We start from the raw sequence: 22,298 nt of genomic DNA, 5'->3' as shown, positions 1-22,298 counted from the left end.
GTCCCAGCCCCTTAGCCTGCAGGACTCTGGAGTGTTTGGAATGGACAGGGTGTGGTGGGGGGAGGGGCACTGTGCCCAGACTCGAGTCTCCTGCCTCATATGCTGCCCTATTAAGTGAGCCTCCGGAGGGGTACCAGGCCCACGCTATGCACATCACAGCAACTTGACACTGACTCTTCCACACACTTGGAGGCAATGGAAATTATTAGTCTCCTTGATAGCAGCTGGAGGTGGCACACAGCAGTTAAGCGGCTTGCCCAAGTCACACAGCGAGGCAGCACAGAAGCGGCACTCGCGTCTAGACCTGCGTGACTCTCAATCTGGTTCTTTCTGCCCTCCCCCTCACTGCCGCCCATGAGATCCCGCAAAGAAGTCAGCTCTGGGAGAGCACAGAGCTGGGCCAGTTGTAAACAGGCCTTGTTCAGCCCGTCCCAGCTGCCGGCCATGGGCTATGCTAGTCGGGGAGGAAGAACTCATGGTCCTGCTCATGAGACTTGGGCTAGGAAGGGGCTCCCCGAGCCTTGCCGTGGGGTGGAGGCTGAACTGCACCCGTCTGTCTCCCCACCAGGCTGGGTTCCCTTCAAGGAGGGGCTCAGCCTGTCATGGGGCCAGGTGCCCAGCAGGTTTCTCCCCACGGTATCCAGGATCCACTTGGGCTCCGAGGAAAAGCACGGTTTTTGGTCCGGCTCAGAAGCCGTGGGGTCACTGCCTGCCATCAGAGCACTGAGACCGGCCCTCAGGACGAGAGAGCCTGTGACAGGTCCAGACTCAGAGCTGAGGGAGAAGTGCTGGTTGTCCAAGGGTTCTGGGGGGTCGCTATGGGCTGCGGAGTCAGGGTGAGCCGGGCAGGCTAATGCTGTGCTGGGTGGAGGGAAGGGACAAAGGCATTCCAGGCCAGAGCTGCGCCAGCAAGGAACGGGAGGTTGGAGTGAGCAAGCTCACCACCTCCTTTCTCTTCCTTGAGTACTCTGGAATCTAGAATGTTCTACCTGGAAAACGCAGAGCAATTTTCAGCACTTGGATATCAGATTGAATTTTTGCTAGGTCCATGTTACCACCCATACTATTATTTTCATACAATTTTTTCTTTGACTCGATTCATAATTTTTTAACTTAGCCATATTAGCAATAATATCTGTGACATCATGGATTTGGCATGCAAGTTATATTTTTCATGCAAATTAAAATAAACAGATAATGACTATAATTATAAACTTCATCTCTGTACCGTGTAAAGGAACTGTAAGTGACCAGCTGAGATGCATTCTGGGAAGCGCTGATGTAATCCTGATGAGGGGTCAGATGCTAGGAGAGACGAGGGGGCTTGCCTGAGGTTGCACAGCCAGGAGTGACCAACTGGGCAGCTGTCCAGTGGGCTTGCTGCACAGCAGGACTCTGTCCTGGATGGTCTTGGGCAGCATTCTGCAGAGAGAGGAGAAGGCAGGCAGCAGTGGGCTACAGCGTGGGCAAAGGCTGGGAGGCGCGTGGAGTAGAGAGTAGGGAGACCGGCCCTGTGGGGAGGGGGGTTGGGGGGAGGGGAGAAGCCAGGAGTAAAGGTGAGGAGCCTTCCTTGTGATTCTCTTCACTGGCTCTGAAACTCTTCCTCCAAAAAAGAAACCTTTGTGGGAGAGCTCCTGGCTTTATTTAAATCAAATGCAAAGTTTTGTTCTCAGTCAAATTCCCAGAGCTGGTTTCCTGACTCTGTGGCTGTGTTTCCTTCTGTACCTTGGAAACTTCATACGATGAAATGAGCCTGCCCCTTTCTGCCCTGAGGTGGGGTGGGAGACTCAAGACACATCAGGAGGTTTGACAGGAAGGGGAGGCGATGGATAAGGGCAAAGTCAGATCAGAAGCATATTTATTTTGTAAAGCATTTATTGAGCTCCTGCTGTATGTCAGGCCCCAGGCTGGTGCTTGTTTGTGGCTCACCACTCTTGGATGTGTGTCTGCTGGGACTCTACTTGCAATGGCATCCATTTGTAGTGTTCCCTAGGGGGCGACATCCCACAGTGAAGCTGGACTCCACTGTGGGCTGCCCATCCAGCCCTCACCCAACCTCTTATGTGCATGTGGGACAGGCATGCAGGAGGAACCAGCAGGGGGGCTGGTTGATTGGAGCCTGTGTCATGGTTGGTGGCCGGGGGGTGGAGATGGGCACCACTCCACTCTCTAGAACAGGGGCTCTTAAACTTCAGTCTCACTGCAGGGGATTGGAGCTGATTAAAATGCTAATTTCTGGGCTCCATCCTCCCTATATTGAATTCAGTAGGTCTTGATTGGGTCCCAGGAATCGGCATTTCTAACAAATGATGCGGGAGGGAGGCTCAGAAATCCAACCCCCCCCCCCCCCCCCCGCCCCCGACGCACTGGATGATTTTGGTGCAGGTGACTGGTGGGCCACACATTGAGAAGCCTTTCCCTGAAGGGTAGCCTGGCATAGGAAAAATTCTCAGATTTCCAGCCAGGAGCACTGTGTTCATGGTCCGAGCCATTAGCTGTGTAATTTTGGACAAGTCCCTTCACCTCTCTGTGCCTGGTAACCATGATGATGACATATAGGACCAAACAATTTCTGAGGGTGCGCTTGTGGGTTAGAAGCCTGAGAGAATCAGAGGCAGGGATGATGATGGGTAGTTGTTTGCCTCCTTGCATATAGAGGGGGACACCTTCCTCCTGCCCCGGGCCACCAGCAGTGTTCTCTCCGTGAACACCCAGCCTCCTCTGTCTGCCCCTCCTGAATTGAGCAGTTTCTGTCTTGTGGAAGGCAGCCCATAGGGGTTATTGGGTGGATGGTCAACTCTATCACATGGCACGTCCCCTGGAAGTGAAAGGGCCCTACCACCTTTCTGGAAGGTGGGATGGACGTGTGTACCAAAAGCAGGAAATGTGTGAATACCCTCATGCCAGTCTTTGCTCCTGTAAGCCTTTATTAAGAGATAAGGTCCTCTAGCACAGGGCAGCACACAACTCTTGGGGATTAGGTCCCCTGTTCCTGTGTCCTGAGGGCAGCACCAGGGCTGGCCCACCTCCTGCCTCCCTGGGGAGCAGCTTCCCTCCCCTGGTGTCCAGCCAAAGGCCTTCAGGAAGAGTTTCCAGCCTGACCCTTGTCTCTCCTGCTCCTCACAGATGTCCTGGCGTCCGCAATACCGAAGCTCCAAGTTCCGGAACGTGTATGGAAAGGTGGCCAACCGGGAGCACTGCTTCGATGGGATCCCCATCACCAAGAACGTGCACGATAACCACTTTTGTGCTGTCAACGCCCGTTTCCTGGCCATCGTCACTGAGAGCGCAGGAGGAGGGTCCTTCCTAGTCATCCCCCTGGAGCAGGTAGGTGCCCGGCACCTCCCTAGCCCTGGCCACAGCCCCAGGGCAGAGAGAAGCCCTCCTTGGTTACTACTGGGTGGCTGCCCTTATTTCTCTCTGCACCCCCCAACCACAACCTTTTATTTCCTTATCACGTGTCCAGTGTGTGTGCCTTACCAAGGATTTCCTAAGAGTCACCAGAACAAGGGTGGGCTATGACCCAGGAGACCTGGGATCTGTTCCCAGAACTTCCCCAAAGGTGTGCACTTGGACAAGTCACTTTCCTCAGGGTACCTGCGGTTCTCATTAACCTGAGGGATTGGAACGTCTGATCTCCAAGGCCAGGTCTGGCTCTACTATTCTGTGTCCTGGATGTCCTTTTGGTTTGGAGCCAAGACGGAGGAAGACCCAGCCATAGGCACATTGGTCATCTGCAGAAAGGGCACACACACAAAAAAAGCCCAAAAAACATTGCCAGCTCTCCACTGAGAGACTGGCAATCTCAGCCCACACCTTCTACCTAAAGGTTTTCTCCCTCTGTGTCTGCCTTCGTGAATATAGCAAATTAAATCTGCAAAGCCTGGATCATGAAATTTTGAAGCTCTGCCATCCAGGCAAAGTCCCCAGAGGCCTGTGGGAGGTCACGCGCCTCAGGAAAAGTGCTCGCTGTCAGTCCTGCTTGTTTATGGCTGAGCTCTCCTTCCCAGCCTGACTCATCTCCACTCCCACCTTCTGCCAAACTGCTCTGGGGAGGAGGAGGCGCATAAGGAGGAAGGCCTGGTTCTTGAAATCCACTGTCAGCTGGTGGTGGAGGATGGCTTTTTCCAGTCTCTCCTACCCACAGTGGGAGAGCACAGATTTGGGAAATACTTGGACCAGAGCCTCCCTTCCACCAAAGGGGGCAGCTGAGGTGATGCTGAGGACAGAGCCTGAGGCGCAGATAGGTCCGAGGAGCAGTGACTCAGGCAGCAGGAGGTCTGGGTTCTAGTTGGGCTCTGCCGCTTGCCGGCTGTAGGACCTTGGGCACATCACTTCACCTCGCTGCACTTTATTTTTCTGTAATGGTACAGTGGGGATTCTAAACACCCCACCACCTATATTCGAGATGTTGGCATTGGGTGGAATAATGGACATGAAAACTTCTTGTGAACAACACGACATGTTTAAGATGTTTTGCTCCTTTCTTGGAAGAATCATCTGCTCTGCTCCTCAACTTTGCAGATGCCCTCAATGGCTCTAACACAGTAGAAAGGATTCTGAAATGTAGCTTGCTCCCCGTCTCGAACCAGATGGGCTCAGATATCTGTCTACCTCGGGGACTAGCTCAGCCCCAGCCTGCAGGTCCCTAGCAACATCCCTACTAGGGCCCAAGCCTATGGCCAGCCCCCTGCCATACTCTACTTGGTGGTTTGCAAAGGCCTATAGTCAGTACCTCACATCATAACAAAAGTGACTCCCAGGTAGGTTAAACATGAAAAGAAAACAAAAAGAAAAGCTGCAAGTATATTGGAGGAAAATGGAGAGCATTTTTAAAATCATGCAATAAGGAAAGGCTTTCTACCGCAAGACAAGGATCCCTAAGCCATAAAGGAAATGATTAATAGATTAATTTTTTGAAAAAGGTAAAGTTGATGTACTACAATGAGACATGTAAGCAAAATTAAAGGCAAACCACATAATTGAGTACAATAGTTATAATACATAGCAGACAAAAGAGTTGTGTCCAGAGTGTATAAGGGTTCCATAGAAATCAATAAGGAAAAGAACCTCATAGAAAATTGGCTGAGGATATGAGTAAGCAATTCTCAGAAAACAAAATATATCTTTTAACCCATTAAATAGGAAAAGATTTAAAAGAGCAATAATCTTTGGTGTTGGCAAAGTTGTGGCAGAGCAGGAACTCAGGTCCACTCTCGGTGTGTTACACGCTGAGACGCAAACGGAGGCAACTTGGCAATGTGCGTTAACATTTAGGGGTGCACGTCACTGGCCCGGCAGTTCCTCTTCCAGGAATCCATCCTACAGAAGTATTCTCCAGTAATGTTTGCAGCATTTTTCAGTACTTGATTTTTTTTACAAACATCTTTTTATTTGCAACAAAAATAAAATTTCTCAAATTGCATAAAAGTTTCTAAACTCTTCCTCTCAATTTCTGTAATGGTGCCAGAGTTTCATACTCTCAGTAGCACTGGTCTGGATTATGATCAAATTTTGTAAACACTTCGTGGACAACAGAAAAAAAAGTACTCCTAACAGAGTATATTTCTCTATATAGAAATATATAACGTATCAGTGCATGTACATACATAGTCCAGTCAATGTACGCATAGCTTTTCAACTTTATTTGTTGACAGTCTCTGATACATTTTGTTTAATTTGATTAAAAATGGACTGAGAGTGACAGCTCACACTGCCAGTTGGGTGCTGTTGTTTCCTCTCATTTCATGAAATGTTCACTTTACATAAGTACTTGATGATGTGTGCAGCACTTTTATAGCTGAAAATTGGAAACAACCTGTAGGTTCATGGGTAAGGAAATGGGTGAACAATTTAAGAGACAGTCACACAAGGGGACACTGTACAGTCATCAAAACTGATGACATAGGGCAGTTCTCTAGTGTTCAACCTCAGAATCACCTGACTCTTAGAAATGATTGCAGACCCCAAAGAGCCTTTGCTTACAGGGGTTATATCAATCAATAGGTAGCATAATTTAATATGCTAGTAGTATGTTAATTTACTTAAAATAACAATAATAAAACGATGTCATGTTCTTCAAAAAAAATTTTATAAAGAAATAACTGTATCTTCCAAAACAAAAAAAAAAATTATTGAGAAGAATGGCATTGTTTTACATGTTTGCAAATCTCTTTAAATGAGTCTGTTTAATAGATGAGCAGGATTTGCATATCTGCTCCCACGTTCGGCCCCTGTGACATCATGCATCATGCAGCCTCTGGAAAACTCCACTGTGCCCTCCTGAGAGAATAGCATGAAAAGGCAAATAATGGCTTCATATTATTATGAAAATAGTTTTAATCCAACAGACTCCCTGAAAAAGTCCTGGGGGTCTCCAGAAGTCCCAGACCATACTTTGAGAACCACTGGCATAGAATATTTAATGAGAGAAAAGTGTTTATGACATACTGTTAGGTGAAAAAAAAGGTAAAATATTTAAAAATATCCCATTTAAAAATATCTATGTCTCCATCTACCTGTCTGGACAAGACTGAGAGAATATATACCTAATATTAAAAGGGGTTATCTTCAAGTAGTGAGATCATGGGTGCTCTTTCATTGTCTGCATTTTCCTTAGCAATATTTTCTAAAATGTTTTTGGTAAACATTTAATGTTTTGTACTTTAGGGGAAAAAAAATCTAATAAAAGCAGTTTGCTGATGTGAAGAGGGAGCCCCCGAGGTTTCCAAGGCCGCACAGCCCAAAGCTGGCTCCGTTTAGTGCTCCTTTATGTATGTTGCAAATGTTTTCTCCCAAGCAACATATGCTTATGAGCTTGCTGGAGAAAATGCAAACTTAATCCATAGTGAGGGCATGGGGTCGGGGTGGGGCTGAGAGGGGTGGCTGGGAGGACGAGGCAGCTCCCAGGCGGTTCATTTATTAGGTTGAGCCAGGACCCTGGATTCTGTGGAGCAGGGTCCTGCCCCCAAAGAGGGCTTGGGAACCAGGGCCAGCTCCTCCCTTCCCCTGCTGCCTGGGCCAAGTCAGTCAGTCTCCTCTCCCCTGTGGTCAGAGCTGGGTCTGCAGGCAAGAGCCTGGCTGGCGGGTACAGGGAGGCAGTGCTCATAAACAACAATAACAATAATGCCGAATTCAGAAACCCCTCGTTATCTCAGCAGAGATGAGCTGTTCCATGCTGGTCGATTTCCTGGGAAGGTTACATTATTTTCGCTCTAGGTTTTTCCCCTCAGTTTGATAGAAACCTCTCTGAAAAAGTTTCCCGTGTTATTCAATACAGACAGAAAAAATATAGGCCATTTCTTGATTAATCCTAATCATTGCTTTGAGTGTTAATTATGAGCTGTGTAGTCATGTGGCACACTTTTGTCCCTCCTCTACATTGTCCCACAATGGCTCCGGACTGTTGTCCTGAGCAACCAAAAGGCCACATTGTCTGTTGTCCGTCTTTTCCAAATTGTTTTCCATCTACTGTTGGTGTCCTTCTCATTTTTCTTGCTTCTCTGAGAGGTTTGGGCCAGAGGAGACCAGGATGAGCCCGGGACCCCCAAATTGCTGAGCCTTCGGAGCAAGGCTCCACTCTTCCAGGAAGTGTCTCTCCCTCTGTACTGTTTCCCTCAAAGCCAGTTGGCCTGAGATTTCAATATTTGTGAGTAAAACCTTTTCTGCCGGGGAAGGAACCGTGTCCACAGCAACTCCAAACAACAACAATATGTTGGCTTTGTACAGCACTCTGTTCCAATGCTGTATTGACCAGTCCTCTCAGGTGGTAGGTGGAACCAGCCCCATTTTACAGTTGGGAAAACTGAGGCTGCAGAGACAGGCATACAGTCGGTCAGTGCAGGAGCTGGGCCTGAAATCAGCCCTCTTATTTCTGAATCCACAACTCTTTCCATGGCCCATGACACTGCTGAACAGCTAAATTCTGGCTGGCTGGCAGATCTCGAAGGAGTGGATTTGTTCTCCCCGGGGCTCTTGTTCAGGCTGTTGTGAAGGCCAGAGCCTGTTTTTCCCTAGTTAACATTCAGCCGCCAGCTCTCTCCTCTCTGGAGTGGAATGTTAAGCTGCAGATGGGGGAGCAATCAGCACCCTGATTGCCTGGCACAGCTGGAGGGGCCTTATGAATATTCCAGAGACCAGGCATCGTGCCCAGGCCTGATTAACCACTTGGGCCTCCCCAGGTGCACCGCCTCTCTCCTGCCGCAGTCCACCAGGGCCGCCCGACCCAGGCCCACGAAGGCCAAAGCCAGGACCACAGCCTTGCATGCCTAAGCTTTAGCCAGCTACCGAGTACCCCAGCTGGCACCTGGTAGAAAAGAAAGAAGCCTGGCCGGGCCGTCCGGAGTTGGGGCTCTCCCCAGTGGTTCTGAGCCCCGGCTGCACTCTGGAGTTGCCTAGGGGGCTTTGGAGGATGTAATACATCTGCTCTCTTTGAATCTCACCTCAAGTCCCATGATGAAAGCACATTGACTCTCCCATTTTACAGATGAAGAAACAGAGGTTTGGAGGAGTCAAGCAACTCCCTCAAGACTGCACAGCACACAAAAGGCACAATTTCAACCCAGGGCTCTCCCAGCCACACACTGGCCCACCTCACAGAGAATTAGGGGGAGCACGTCTCTAGATGTGCCTTGTGTTATTACACTGCCATTTGCATGTCTCCAAGCATTTCCTTGAACATCAATTCAGCCGGGACTATGTGAGCTCCTCTGATGTGCCGACACCACCGGTGTCCCTCTCCTCTGGGAGCCAGCAGAGCAGGCGTTCCCTAGACTCTGGGGCAGCTTCCTCTCTGAAGGGCTGAAGCAGCAATTTTAGTCGGCAAGGAGGGGTGGACGGAGGTGACCAGACAAGAGAACATCATTCCTTTAGTCCTGAAATGGGGCCTGAGCGCTCAGCCCATGACAGCTACTGAGGACCCAAGCAACATCCAGCCTGGCCTTAGAGGCCTGGGGACATCCCATTGGCAGGCCAGGCAGGCGGAAATTCCCTGAGAGGGCCCTGCCCACGTTTTGCTCAAGAACCAATTCCATGGCATGTGGAGGGAGCTACCGAACATGTCTACCCTACCTGCTCCTGCAAAGTATAGGGCACTATTGCATTCTCTAGAAGTTGAGGTCCCTGGTTAATTTATGATGAGATTTAACTGTATATAATGAAAATAATCCAATCCTGGGATTGGGGTACTGGGCTTGGTCTTGAGGTGAAGGTCACTCCTCCCCCCTTGTATAAGCCCTGTGGCCTCCCCTAATCCCATACTTGCTCATTCTCAACCTGGTGACAGGACATTTCCTCCTCAGTCTTGGGGCTGGGGTGCTGCATTCTCTTCCCACACCCACTCCTTGTGGCCTCCTCTTGCTTACTCTCCTGTGCCTGGTGTTCATGGGTGGGAGGCCTAACGAGGGCTGGGCAGTTGCTCCCTGTCCCCGCGGCCCCACAGGGATGTGTGGTAGAGGTGGGTTGGGGCAGGAATCGCAGAAAAAATCCATAGGCATCTCCACAGGGAGAGCAGAGCCCTGGAACAGGAGAGTAGCACAGGACAGAGGCTAAGAAATCAAGCTCTAGAAGCAGGCAGACCTTGCTGGAATCTCTGCCTTGCCATGTAGTAGCTGTGACCTTAGGTGACTCATTTAACCTTCCTGTGCCCTACTTTTCCCTTTTGCAAAATGATGGAGTTGAACCACATGCGTTCAACTTAGTTCTCACATTCTGTTCCCTTCTAACACCATTTTAGTCACATAAGTCCTCACCAGTATGCTGGTCATAGCTGTGCAGAATACAAGAATGGCTTCCCATCCCTCAAGGCCCAACTCAAATGGGGTGAGCTTCATGAAGCTTTCCCATCCCAGTACCTCGCCCAAAGCATGATGTATCTATTGTGAGAGTAGTTTTTATATGCTTCTTTACTTTCTTAGGTGATTAGTCCATCCACCCACCCACCCTCCCATCCACCCATCCATCCTACAAATGTATACTGAGAACCTACTATGTTCTGGTCACAGTTCCAGGACCCAAGATGCAGCCACAAACAAGACCAAGTCCCTGTGGGCATGGAGTTTGTAGTCCAGTTGGGCAGTGTGATTGGACGGAGAGCTCCAGAGGGCGGGGAACGTGTCTGACTGGCACAGGGCCTGCACGCAGCAGGCCTTCAGCAAGGAGGCCTTGTGTCGACCTGCGGCCAGGTCCCAGGGGCGCATCTCCCCAGTTGGGGTTTTCCCTCCGTGGGTCCTGGGGTCCCCTCCCCTCCAGGGACAATGTGATGCCCTGCAGGGGCTTCCCAGACTGCAGGGAGGCTGCATCCCCCACTTCAAGCCCTTAGAACAGCATTGTCCCACCCAGCTGTTCTCACTCTGGAGTGGAAGCCAGTAGTTGGCAAACCAGTGAGCTCCATGACTCACGGCATGTTGGAGGCCTGATATTAAAAGGAGGGGGGCAAAGTGCTGAAAACTGTAATAGAATCAGACCTTTTTGCTCATCCGAAGCCTATGCTTCCATTCCAGATTTCTCTCCCTCCCCCTCACGCCCCACAGTCAGCATGGAGCCCCTCAGGCTTCTCTGCCCCATAAAATTGCCCCAAATCTTCATCACTGCTCCCCTCCACAGAAATGTCTTCCCCTCCCCTGGGGATATACAGAGAACCTTTTCCAAATCCATTTTTCCCATCGTTCCTCAATGGTTCTTTGTTCTTCACGCTGCCTTCTGCTTGCTGTGATTTGCATCTCAAAGGCTGTGACAGCCCAATGTACAGTAAGTGACTTTGGGAAAGCGGGGAGGAGGCGCTCTGAAGGGGAGAAGTCGCAACTTTATTCCATTTGTCTGAGGCCTGAGATTGACAGCCTTGCTTTGTGTTTTTCCCTTTTTTGGAAGAATGACTGCTTATTTTTGAGAAAAGTGAATGCTGGGCCTTCAGCAGGAGTGGAAATGTGGCTTCCTTACTTTATTTCATGGTTATGGGGTGGGGCATCCTTTGGATTTGAGGCACAGGGTGGGGACCAGGGATGCAGCCTGGCGGTGGGTATGCCAGGAGGTCAAAGAATCCACCCCTCTGCCTCAGGCCTGGGCCTCCACTACCTGCTCCTTAGCTTCATTCCTCTGGTTCCAGCAGGGCCAGGGAGGCTGGATATAATAGGGCCGGCTCACTAGGACCCTGTGACCTCGGGCTGTGAGCCCTAACCCTGCCCAGGGGCACCGGCCTGGACCCAAACCAATTTGACAGGTAGCTTGATCCACTCTCCATTTTCTTCTAAGGCCTGGAGACTCCCACCCCTTTAAAAATCATAGTTCTATCCCTTACCTCTGAAGCCCTGAGCATGGAACCTCTCGGTGCCTCACTTTCTCTGTTTCTGAAATAACAGTGGTTCTTGTTTCTCAGGGCACCGTGATGATTAGATAAGGTGCTGCGTACAACACTCAGCACCCAGCCTGGCACACAGTGTGTGCTTGGTCAGCGGGAGCTCCGTGCTACCGATGGCTTTCCCCATCTCCTCCCCTCTTATCCGCCCAGGCCCCGAAATAGCCTGTGGATGGCCCAGCCTACAGCCAGCAAAGGTTGGGGGGTGGGGCTTATTTTTGGCTCTCTTACTACTGCCTCCATTGTCTGGTACAGCCCCTGAGCCTCCCAGCAGTGAGCCCCACCCTCTGGATGGGGGAGGCACCCGCAGCCCAGTCACCTGTGCTCAAAAGCAAGTGGGGATGGTGGTCAGTGTCTCCAAGGGAGTATGACTCTGGGACCGTAGCAGGCTGAGTGCTTGGAGGAAGGAGATTTGGGAGGGGGAGGGGGGCTAGACTACCACCCGTGGAGTCAGCCTGCCTGCTTACCCAGAGGCGGCCTGTCAGCCAGGGTTAAGTGAGATAAGACATGCAAAGATTTACCATAGTGTTTGGTACACAGCAAGTGCTCAATAAAAGCTACACTGCTTTTGTTTCTATTATTGTAACTACTAGAACAAACTTAGTGGAGGGAAGAGGAGGCTAGAAATTGGGAGCAGGGGCTTTCTGGAAACCACCTGGCTCAGAGGCGGAAGCACAGGCTCATTGGGTGGGCGTAAGTTTGAGATTCTGTGCTGAGTGGGCCTGAAGCCACACGATGTCCACAGTTCACATCCCCAGGGCCTCCGCTCCAGCCTCACAGTGACACAATCGCCACATCGGGAGACTCCAGCAATCACACATTTCTCCGTTGAGCGCATGAGAAATCCTGGCCCCAAAGAGAAGTGTTCATCCAGGGCCACACAGTTTGCCTGGACGCCCTCGGCGCCCTTTCCCAGGAATCCTTGCACTCGGCCGCTTCTCAGAGCCCAAAAATCAGACCTACTGAGATGCTGGTGATGGCAGTGACTTCCCTTTATAAGGGATTTGCATTTGGTTAGGGTTAGGGTGAGATTTAAGGAGACACAAAGGAATGTGTTGCTAACAGTGGAATTCCTGCCTCAGAAGCTCCCTCCTCCTGTGTCCACAGACTCCCAGCACTTCAGGGAGCAACGGTGATAAAGGGTGCATGGGGGCGGGGAGTGGAACTAGGGTGACTGGCTTGAAACAGCATTTCCCCAGTGGCCACTGGGGCCCTGAGGCCTTGGCCAAGACCCCTACTAATTGACCCTTCCCATGGCAGCTTCCAGAACAATGAGTATGTGTTTGCCGTGCCTGAGAAACTCCAGGCCTGATTTAGCCCTAAGGGCAGTTTCCTTTTCAGGGTGGCCTTCCTCCTGTCTCTGACCTCACCCCCATCCCAAGGCTCTTAAAGGGCCACGTCACCTTAATGGAGGTGGGGGAGTAGATCACAGCACTCACAGCCTCAAAACGAGAGGGCTGTGCGGCATCCGCGAGGCCTGCTGCTAGCCTGCCCTCTCCTCTTTCCGTTCCACTCAGCCAAAACCTTGATTTTGGTTGCCAAACAGCCTGTACCTAAGTCTTTAAGTGGGTGGTCCCTCGGGTGAACTCTAGAGGGAGAGTGCAGGGATGGCGGGGCTTAGAACTCTGCATTTTATAGATGGAGACACTGAAGCCCAGAGAGGGCAACGGACTTGGTCGAGTTTGCACAGCTAGTCCGTGCCTCATGTGTCAGGCTATCAGCTGGGGCAGCAACCCTTCAGAATCCTATTCCCCCCACCCCTCCCTCACCAAGAAAAGCATTCAGGCAGCATCAACACCTTAGGGACTTTCTGTAAGAGACTTACATCTACGCAGACAGCGAGGCAGGATGCACAAAGGCTCTGATGTCAGTCGGCCTGGATTCAAATCCCAGCTCCATTATTTATTAGCCATGTGCTTTGGGCAAGTTACCGAACTGTTTGTGCCTCAGTGTCCTCAGCTGCAAGATGGGAGAAATGCTGGTCCCAATCCAAGACCGTTCCGAGGATTCAGTGAGGTGTTACAGCCTGGGAGGGCACCTGGTGCAGCGCGTGCACGTGGCTCCTCACCTGCTCCCCCATCTCCCCACCCCCGCGTCTTTATGTGAAAGGAGTTCAGCCTCAATCTTATCGCTCTCATGAGGTTACAGGTGTAGTATAAAAGTTTTCAAACTTTAGTTTTTAAGTCTGGAACATTTTTTCCAAACAAAACAAAACAGGTTTTTAACTTTGGAAGCGGTACGTAGATGCCTTTGGCTGTCTGGAAAAGCCCGTGGACTTCTTATCAGAATGAAGTTTTTAAGTACATAAATAAAATAAACAAGATAAGAAAGAAAACCAATTATATTGAAATATAGTTATCAAAGGACATACCAGAATTGTAATTTAGAGGTGCTTTTGCTTTTATATTAATATGTTAAATAACTTGATCAAGCGGAGAACCTAGTAAGTACTGTGCTTTCAAAGCAATGATGAGTGTGAACAACTTTTGAGAGAGCAGTAACAGGGTAATGCGATCTGAAAATATCTGTGTTGTCTGTTGATGGAAAAGTTTTAAGTTCAGCTAATCCTGCTGGGGTTTGTTACCTGTATTTATAAACAAAAGAAATATTAAATTTTAGTTAGAGGCTAGCAATATTTAAATGTAGTTTTTCTGTTATCCCGGCTCACAGGTCTGCTAAGCCCAGGTTAAAGACAGACCTCTGAACATAACCGCACAAGGACAGTCGTTGTATGAAATAAGGACAAACAGAACTGCCCTGGCCGAAGCTTGGTGTGGGCTGCCCGCGCACCCCTCGCCCTGTGGGGCATCCCCAGATCCTCAGCTTTGCTAGCAGTGAGGAAGCCTGACCTCTGCTTGGTTCTCTGTGACTTTGGGCAGGTCCCTTGGCCTTCCTGGGCTCAGTTTCCCCATCTGTAAGAGGTGATGTTGGACCCAGTGTCCTCTGAGGCCCTGTCCAGGTCTGACGTGCAGGGAGTTTGTGTTTCTCCTCCACTCTCCAGTGGCAAAGGTCTTGGAAGCACGGGTCTGCGGGGGCCCTGGACCAGGGAGAGGGAACAGCTGGGGCCAGGCTGGCTGGCTCCCAACTGTTCAAAGCAGTAGGAGGAGAAGAGGCACCACGCTCTCCAACTCGACAGCTGGGTGAGCCTGGCTGGGGGCCTCACCCTCGCCTGCCATCTGTGCCTCCTTCCTGCAGTCGGCCGGCTGGGAGTGGGTAGGGGGTGTCGATGGGGCCCAAGGCCAGACAGCAACCTGGGTGGGAGGGGAGGGGCTGCCCTAGAGAAAGCCGTGGTAGTGCCTGGTTGCTTACTCTTGGGTGCTTAACTCTTTCCACCCTCCCTTTTCTCACCCTGATTTTAATAGTGTTGTGGGGAGGGGAGGACGCACAGCCCTGGGACCAGTCAAGCCACTGTGACTTTGGGCGAGTTGTTTAACCTCTCTGAGCTTCGCTTTCCTTCTCTGTCCAATAGATGACATTCCTAAGACTGCCCCTTGGGATTGGAATGAGGTTTAAATGACACAGGGTAGGTGAAGGGTCCCCAACACATGGTAGGAACTTTCGTGCAGGTTGAGTGCTACTGGCCGTGCAAGAGGGCCTACCTCCTGGAACAATGAAAGCCCCTGGAACTCGACATTGAGGATCGATGACACCGTGGGCAAAGGTCTGCAAAGTGCCCTTATGGCCCCTTATGACAGACACACGGAGTTTGCAGTCCACTTGCCCTTGTCACATTTTTGCTCCAGCTCCCCCCTCTTCTGGACTGCCCTTACTCACCAGTATCCACCTATGGAAAATCTTGCCTATTTAGAGTAACATCTATTTATAAATAGGCATTTATTTTCAGATAGTAAAATCTTCCGATGTTTTAAGCTTCCAAAGCAGCCAAAGAACACACAATTAAAAGTCTGTCTGTCACACCTAGCTTCCAGTTACCCAACTCCTCTACCAGGAGGCAGCCAGTGTTAACAGTTTTTCAAGTGTCTGTCCTGAAATTTTATATACATAGATAGATCTATCTATCTATCTATATCTTTATACACAAAGATAGCACACTACTCACATTGTTCTCTCTGTCTTGCCTTTTTCCATGTAATTATACATCTTGAAGATCTTTCCACATTAAATACAAAAAGTTTTTTCATCCATTTTTAAACATTGAAAAAAAAATGTTTTTTTCTTTTATTGATTTTAGAGAGAGGGGAAGGGAGAGAGAAATAGAGGAAGAGAAACATCAATCGGTTGCCTCTTGTACACACCCTGACTTGGGACCCAACCAGCAACTCAGGCATGTGCCCTGACCGAGAATCGAACTGGAAACCTTTTGGTTTGCAGGATGACATCTAACTAACTGAGCCACACTGGCCAGAGCTCTTCATCCATTTTTATATTACACATATCTCAGTTTGGATGTACCATCTTTTGTTGGGCCATCGATAGCGTCTACTGATGGCCGCCTAGATTATGTCTATAGTTTCACTGTTACAAACAGTGCTGCACAGAATAATTAAGGACATGCCTTCTTGCACATGTCTGTAGAATAAATTCCTAGACATTGCATTGATGGTTCAAGATGTATATGCTTTGTCCTAGGAAACAACACACATACACACAATCACACACACACAGGAGAATTTCTTCCTGGCATTGTAGTAGGCAAAGATTGTTTAACAGGACACAGAAAGCAATAATTATAAAAACAACTGATAAATTGGACTTCATCAAAATAAAAAATTTTGCTCATCAAAATATGCCATTAAGAAAGAGAAAAGGTGAACCATAGATATGAGAGTATTATTTGCAAGATATGTATCTGAAAAAGGACTGGTATCCATAATACATGACTGAGTTTTAAAATGGACAAAAAAATTTAAGACAAAACTTAAAACGGACATTGCATAAAAGTGAATGTCCAAATGGTCAAGAAACCTGTGTAGAGGTGCCAAGTCATCAAAGTAATCTCAGTTAGCATTTTTGTTAAGACTGAGGCTGAAAATCTCTTTATATGTTTAAGACCTATTTGTACTTCCTCTTTGTGCGATTCGTTTATCTCAGTGCTGTGCCCATGATTACCCACTAGAAAAATGCAAATTAAAACCATGAGTTATTACTATACACCCACCAGAATGGCCAGCATTGGAAAGGCCGACAATATCAAGTGTTGATGAGCATGAAGAGCAACTGAAACTCTCATACTTTGCTGATGGGGTGTAAAATGTTACACAGATACTTTGGAAAACTGTTCTGAGATGTCTACTAAAGTTAAACAGATGTCTGCCCTAGGACCATGAAATTCCACACATAGGTTTATACCAGAAAAAATGGGTACATGTATCCACAAAAAAAGGCTTGTGTAAGAATGTTCATAGCAGCTTTATTCATGATAGCCACTAACTAAAAACAATCTAAACATCCGTTAGCAGAACAAACAAATTATGGTAGAATTGTAAAATGGAATGGTACATAGCACTAAAAAAGAATAACTGTAGATACCCACAACAGCATGATGAATCTTTAAAACATGTTGAACAGAAGCCAGACTCAAAATAATACTTACTGTATGATTATACTTACTTGAAGTACTGTATAAGAACAGGCAAAAGTGGCCTGTGGTGATTGTAGTCAGGATAATGGTTGCATTTTGTGCTGGCAGGAGGACACATTTAGAATGGTGGAAAAGTTCTGTATCCTGACTGTGCTGATAGTCATATGAGTGTACACATGTGTAAAAATTTGATGAGCTGCTCAGCTAGGATCTCCGTATTTTGTTAGAGGTAAACATACCTTTTTAATTTCAAAAGAGGCAGGGGGACAGTATGTGCTTTTGAAATTTTGATAGATATTGACAAAATTGTCTTCCATTGAGGTTGTAACAGTGTACGTTCTCATCAGCAAGTATAAATGTGCCTGTTTCCATGCCCTATTGAAAATGGAGTGTTATCGTACTTTTTAAATTTTTGCTAAAAGGATATGTGGGAACCTTTCTCAGAGTAGGGTCAAGTAGCATTTTTATTAAAAATGAGATTGAAAATATCTTTAGTTTTACATGTGTTTTAATTTCCTTTTTGTGTGAATTGTCTTGTTCATATCCTTTATTCATTTTTATAGGGTCATTGGTTCTTAGTGATTTAATAAGATCTTGTATTTTAGCGAAAATTAGCCCTTTATTTGGGATATTAGTTGCAAATATACCTCTCAAAGGTTGTTTGTTTTTGTTTTTGTTTATGTCATTTTTGCAATGTAGTTTTTTCCTTTTAAATTTCAAGAATTCTAATTTACTCTTCTTTCATGGCTTCTGGATCTGGGACCATGGTTAGATCCCCTTCTCCATGGTTACAAAGGAGTTTTCTGACAGGCCTTCTAGTACTTTTATAGTTTTGTTTTCATATTTAAAGCTTTGATACCTTTGAAATTTATCTTGATATAAAAAATATGAGCTATACATTTAACTTAATTTTTTTTCCATCCAGTTGTCTTCATACCAGGTAGTGAGTGATCCATCTTCCCTCCACTGATTTGAGATGAAGTCTTTGCTACATTCTCTATTTCTGTGTGTATTTGGGTTTGTTGATGGGATGTCCATTGCAAATCTCTATTAACATTGTCAGTACCACAATGGTGTATTACTGAGACTTTATAATATGTTTTAATACTAATAAGGCTTAAAAAGGAAGAATAAACAAAAAACATCAATAAGGTTACTTGCCACTCATTATCTTTTCTCATAGGTTAACTGCCTCTTCCTGCTTGTTTGTTTTCATATTTAATTTTAGAATCTGCTTACACAGATACACAAAACTTCTTATTTTTATAGGGATTATGTTAAATTCATAGAATAAATTAGAGGGAATAGACAACCTTAGGATGTTGAGCTGAACTATCTGGGAGCATTGATTACGTGTTCTAGTCCTTTGTGCCTGTTGTGGTGTGTTGAATTTTTTCTGCACAGAGATCTTATACATTTCTTGTTACAAATAGCTACCATTTTTTGTTGGTATTGTATATAGGGTCTGTTTTCCATTATATCTTCTATTTGAAAGCCATTGGATTCTGTATGTTAATTTTTTATGCTGCCATGTTGCTCAATTCACTAATAACATATGCTGTAATAATTTTTTTCCATGTTTTCTCTTAGGTTTTCTAGGGATACTCTCTTATTATTTACAAGTAGTAATAGTTTCACCTCTTTATAATTTTTATACCTCTAGTATCTTTTTCTTTTCTAATTGCATTGGATATTTTCTCCAGGAAAGTTAAATAATAGCAGTATCTTATTCCTAACTTTGATGGCAATGCAACAAATGTTTACCCATTAAATACTTTGGGTTGAGAAAGATAGCTTTTCCCCCAATATTTTATTATAAAACTTTTCAAACATACCTCAAAGTTTAAATAGTTTTGCAGTGAACACCACCTAGATTCTACCATAACAGCTGACTATACTTACCTTTCCTGGTGCCCTGTTTGTTTGAGATGGGGAAGTGACGCAGCCAGAGAACTCCTTGGGGACATTCTGTGTAGCTGGCACAGTATCTGACAGCATGCTAAGTCATCAGATGGTGCTCAGATGTACAAATACTGGAAGTGAGGCCCAGGCGCCTTAGTGCCCTGACCGCAGTGTCGCATGGGTGTCAGAAGTAGAGGGGAGCCGCGGTTTTAGGATATGGGTAGGGTGCCGCTCAGGTGAAAGGAGGCCGAGGATGACAGCCCCCCCGACCCCCGCTGTTCCAAATTTCTACAGGACCCAGAGTGGGGGATAGTATTTCCAGGAGAAAGTCTTTCCTGGCAACTGGTGCGAGTTTCCTTTCTTCCTTTCTTTCTCTGTCTCCTGCACCTGTCCAGCTGGCCCCTCCTGGCATAGCCCCAGACAAAGAATAGGAAGTGGCCTGAGAAGGTGCTTCCCTCCTGCCCTGAATGAGCTCTTCCTGCACAGCTGGAGCGGCCGGCAGAGTGGTGTGTGGGAGCTGGGGTTTGGGGCCAAGTAAGGAAGGGGCCAAGGCATGTGTGTCTCTGAACCCTGTGGTAGACAGGGGGCCTCTGCACTGTCATTTTTTATTTATACTATTGTAATCACTACCTGGAGTTAAACAACAGATATAAAAGAAAGTGCACAGTTTTATAGTGAGGGAAATTCGGGTTCAAGTCTTAGCACTGCCAGAAACTAGCTGCATGACCTTGGGTGGGTCATGGCTCTCAGCTCCTCTGGGTGGTGAGAGGAGCCACAGTCGCGGTGGAAGGGCCAGTCTGTACCTGTAGTAGGAAGGTCTTTGGCAAACAAGCATTGAGGTTCCCCGGCCTCTTCTCTCCCAAATCTCCCCTCACTCTCACGGGCACCTCCCTCCTACCCCCGCCAACTCTGAAAGCTCCCAAGGCCTCCACCCTTTCTGGATTAAGTCCATCCCTACCCTGGCTCCAGTGATTCTCCCACCCCTCTGTGGGGACTCCCACTGCCCCCCACCCCAATCCTGAGCCTGCCCTGGTCCTCCCCACCTCCATGCCCTGCTCCATCATCGTTCACATGGACCATTCCTGCCTATCCTTCCTGCAGAGCTCCAAGCCACCAGCTCGGAGAAGCCCCCTGGAACCACCATGCTTCTTCGTCTGGTCTGCCACCAAGTTCTGCTCATACCCATTAGTGGGGCAGGGGTGAGGCGCTCTGTCTGTTTTCACACCTGTTCCAGCTATTACCCACTGGGCTTCTTGAGGCTGGGAACGATGTTCGCTCATGTTGTTCCAACATCCAGGATCCTGGACCAGGATCTTTTCAGGTGGGATAACCTTTTGAGGCTCAGGGTGGTAGCAAGTGTTGGCCAAAGCCCCAAGTCTTCCAGACTACAGAACTTTGACCCTGAGTGAGAGGTGTGATGGGTGAGGCCCTGTGGACAAGACAGAAGCTTCTGGAAGATCCTAGCCCAGCAGCCTGCAGCCATCTTCCCAGTTGGAGAAGCCACATGCTTGGGTGTTAGGGAGGATGCCCAGTGAACCAGATTTGCACTGGGCTTCTCAGCCTCAGTTTGCCTCATCTGTGAGATGGGAGAGTGCACTGAAGACTGGGGTAATGTGGGGCTTGCCTCACGCTGCAGGCATACAGAAAAAAATTAGTTCTGTATGTGGGGCGAGGGAGTTGCTAGAAAGGGGGAGGCTTCACACAAATTTGCTCCCACTAGAAAAGAGAACTAGAATGTGTGGCTCTGAAGTCATGGCTTCTGGGCTTAGAATCCTGACTCAGCTACTTTCTAGCTGAGCTATTAGAACCTAAATCCTTGGCTTTCTTATTTATAAATGGGAGGTAATAAATCCTACCTGGCAGGGTTGTTATGAGAACAAGAACCAATCACACCTGTTGAGCGCATAAACGGGCCAGGAACTGTTCCTTGCCTTACTGAATGCTCATAGCAACCCTAAGAAACAGAGGTTGCCCTATTTTACAAGTGAGGAAACTGAGGCACAGGAAAGTTAGGTAACTTACCCAAGGCCACACAGCTTGAAAGTGATAGGACCAAAAGAAAATGGGATGATGCTGGCCCAGAGGTTAGGAGGACCTGACACGTAGCAAGCCTCAGTCTACAAGATGGCCTGGGTCATCTGCCCCTAGATTACCCAGGCTTGGCAGTTTGTAGGCACAGCTTGGGAGGTGGGCATGGGGGAAGGAGAGCAGCAAGGGGAGCTACAGAAGATCAGAGAACCTTCTGGAAACAATGTAGATAAGGTATACAGGCAAGGTTCCTGTTCTTAGAAGCTACGTGGGCCAGTCAAGGAGACAAACAATAAACAAGGAAACAAACCAGTCATTAAGATGATTATACCAGACAATAAGAGATGTGGAAAAAACCCAACTCAGTAATATGATAGAGACTTGGTAAGAATATATTAGATAAGATGGTCATAAAAGACCTCTCTAAAAACTTGAATGGGAAGGAGCCAGTCATATGAAGACCATAGAGAAGTGTCTTAGCAAGAGGAAATAGGATACGCTAAGGCCTGCAGCAAAAATAAAAAAATGAAAAATAAATAAATCAATGTAAGGGGAGCATCATGGGTGAGCAAGAGAGCAGTGGGAGACTGAGTTGGAGAGAGAGCAAGGGGCTAGATTACCCAGAATCCTGGCGATCACACTAAGGAGTTTGGATTTTCACCTAGTGCAGTGGGAAGCCATTGGAGGATTTCACACTTAAGCTAAGCAAAGAAATACACATAATAATACATTCCTTAGAAAGCCTGAGATAGGACTTGACCTTGAGAAGCAGGGCACCTTGTTCACATTTGGACCATGGCTTATTTGCCTCTGGATGTTTGAAATCTACACGGGCATCTTTGCAACCTGCAAATGGGCAGGCTCCCTAATGGGAACCATACAGGGACTTTCTCTGGCCAGGGCAAAGTGGGCATGAGTATGAAGAACATGGTAGATTTTTCTGGCCCAGGGTGTGGGATGTGATCTCTGAAAGAAACTGCACTGCTTTGCATTAATACAGAGTGAACCAGGGCCAGGAGTGCTAACAAGAGGAACCATTCCCTTAACTGCCCCTGACTTGGATGCCTTACCAGACATCCAAGACTTGCAAATGAAAACAGTGAAATCTTATTATTCATCTAAAAATAGTGATCATCCAAAAAAAATTTTTGGTGTATTGCTGCATGGCCCCGTTTGATCAGAGAGCAATGAGGGAGGCTACCTCTGAGCTTGCTATGATTTTATGCCTTTGAAGCCCAGAAGTCAGTCTGAACTCACTGGTGAGATCATTCCTAAGGCGGTATGGGGACTCAACAAAGAAATCCCTCTAATAAAAGGTAGTTTATAGATAACCAACTAGGTAGGGAACTGAATAGGGACCAAGAAGCAGAGTAGAAATATTTAGAATCATTAGGTTTTGTAGAGGGATCAAAAGTGAAAAGGTGATAAATGTGATAAAGAATTAATTCAAAGTTAATATCTCTAATATACAGAGCT

At 47.6% G+C, this 22,298-nt stretch overlaps 1 protein-coding gene across 2 annotated transcripts in view; it reads left to right on the top strand.

Moving 5' to 3' along the window:
• Positions 1-22,298, top strand: part of CORO2B (coronin 2B) — a 125,833-nt gene that overhangs the window by 58,249 nt on the left and 45,286 nt on the right. For both annotated transcript variants that reach the window (XM_054565226.1, XM_054565227.1), the window contains exon 2: positions 3,127-3,327. In XM_054565226.1, the coding sequence (XP_054421201.1) occupies positions 3,127-3,327 (201 nt within the window). The remainder of the gene's footprint in view (positions 1-3,126; positions 3,328-22,298) is intronic.

Source organism: Pteronotus mesoamericanus, unplaced genomic scaffold, assembly GCF_021234165.1.
Source record: "Pteronotus mesoamericanus isolate MK-2021 breed Mesoamerican mustached bat unplaced genomic scaffold, CSHL_Meso_final contig_164, whole genome shotgun sequence".
NCBI lineage: Eukaryota > Metazoa > Chordata > Mammalia > Chiroptera > Mormoopidae > Pteronotus > Pteronotus mesoamericanus.
Note: the sequence above shows the minus strand (reverse complement) of the source record. Positions and strands in the feature narration are given on the sequence as shown.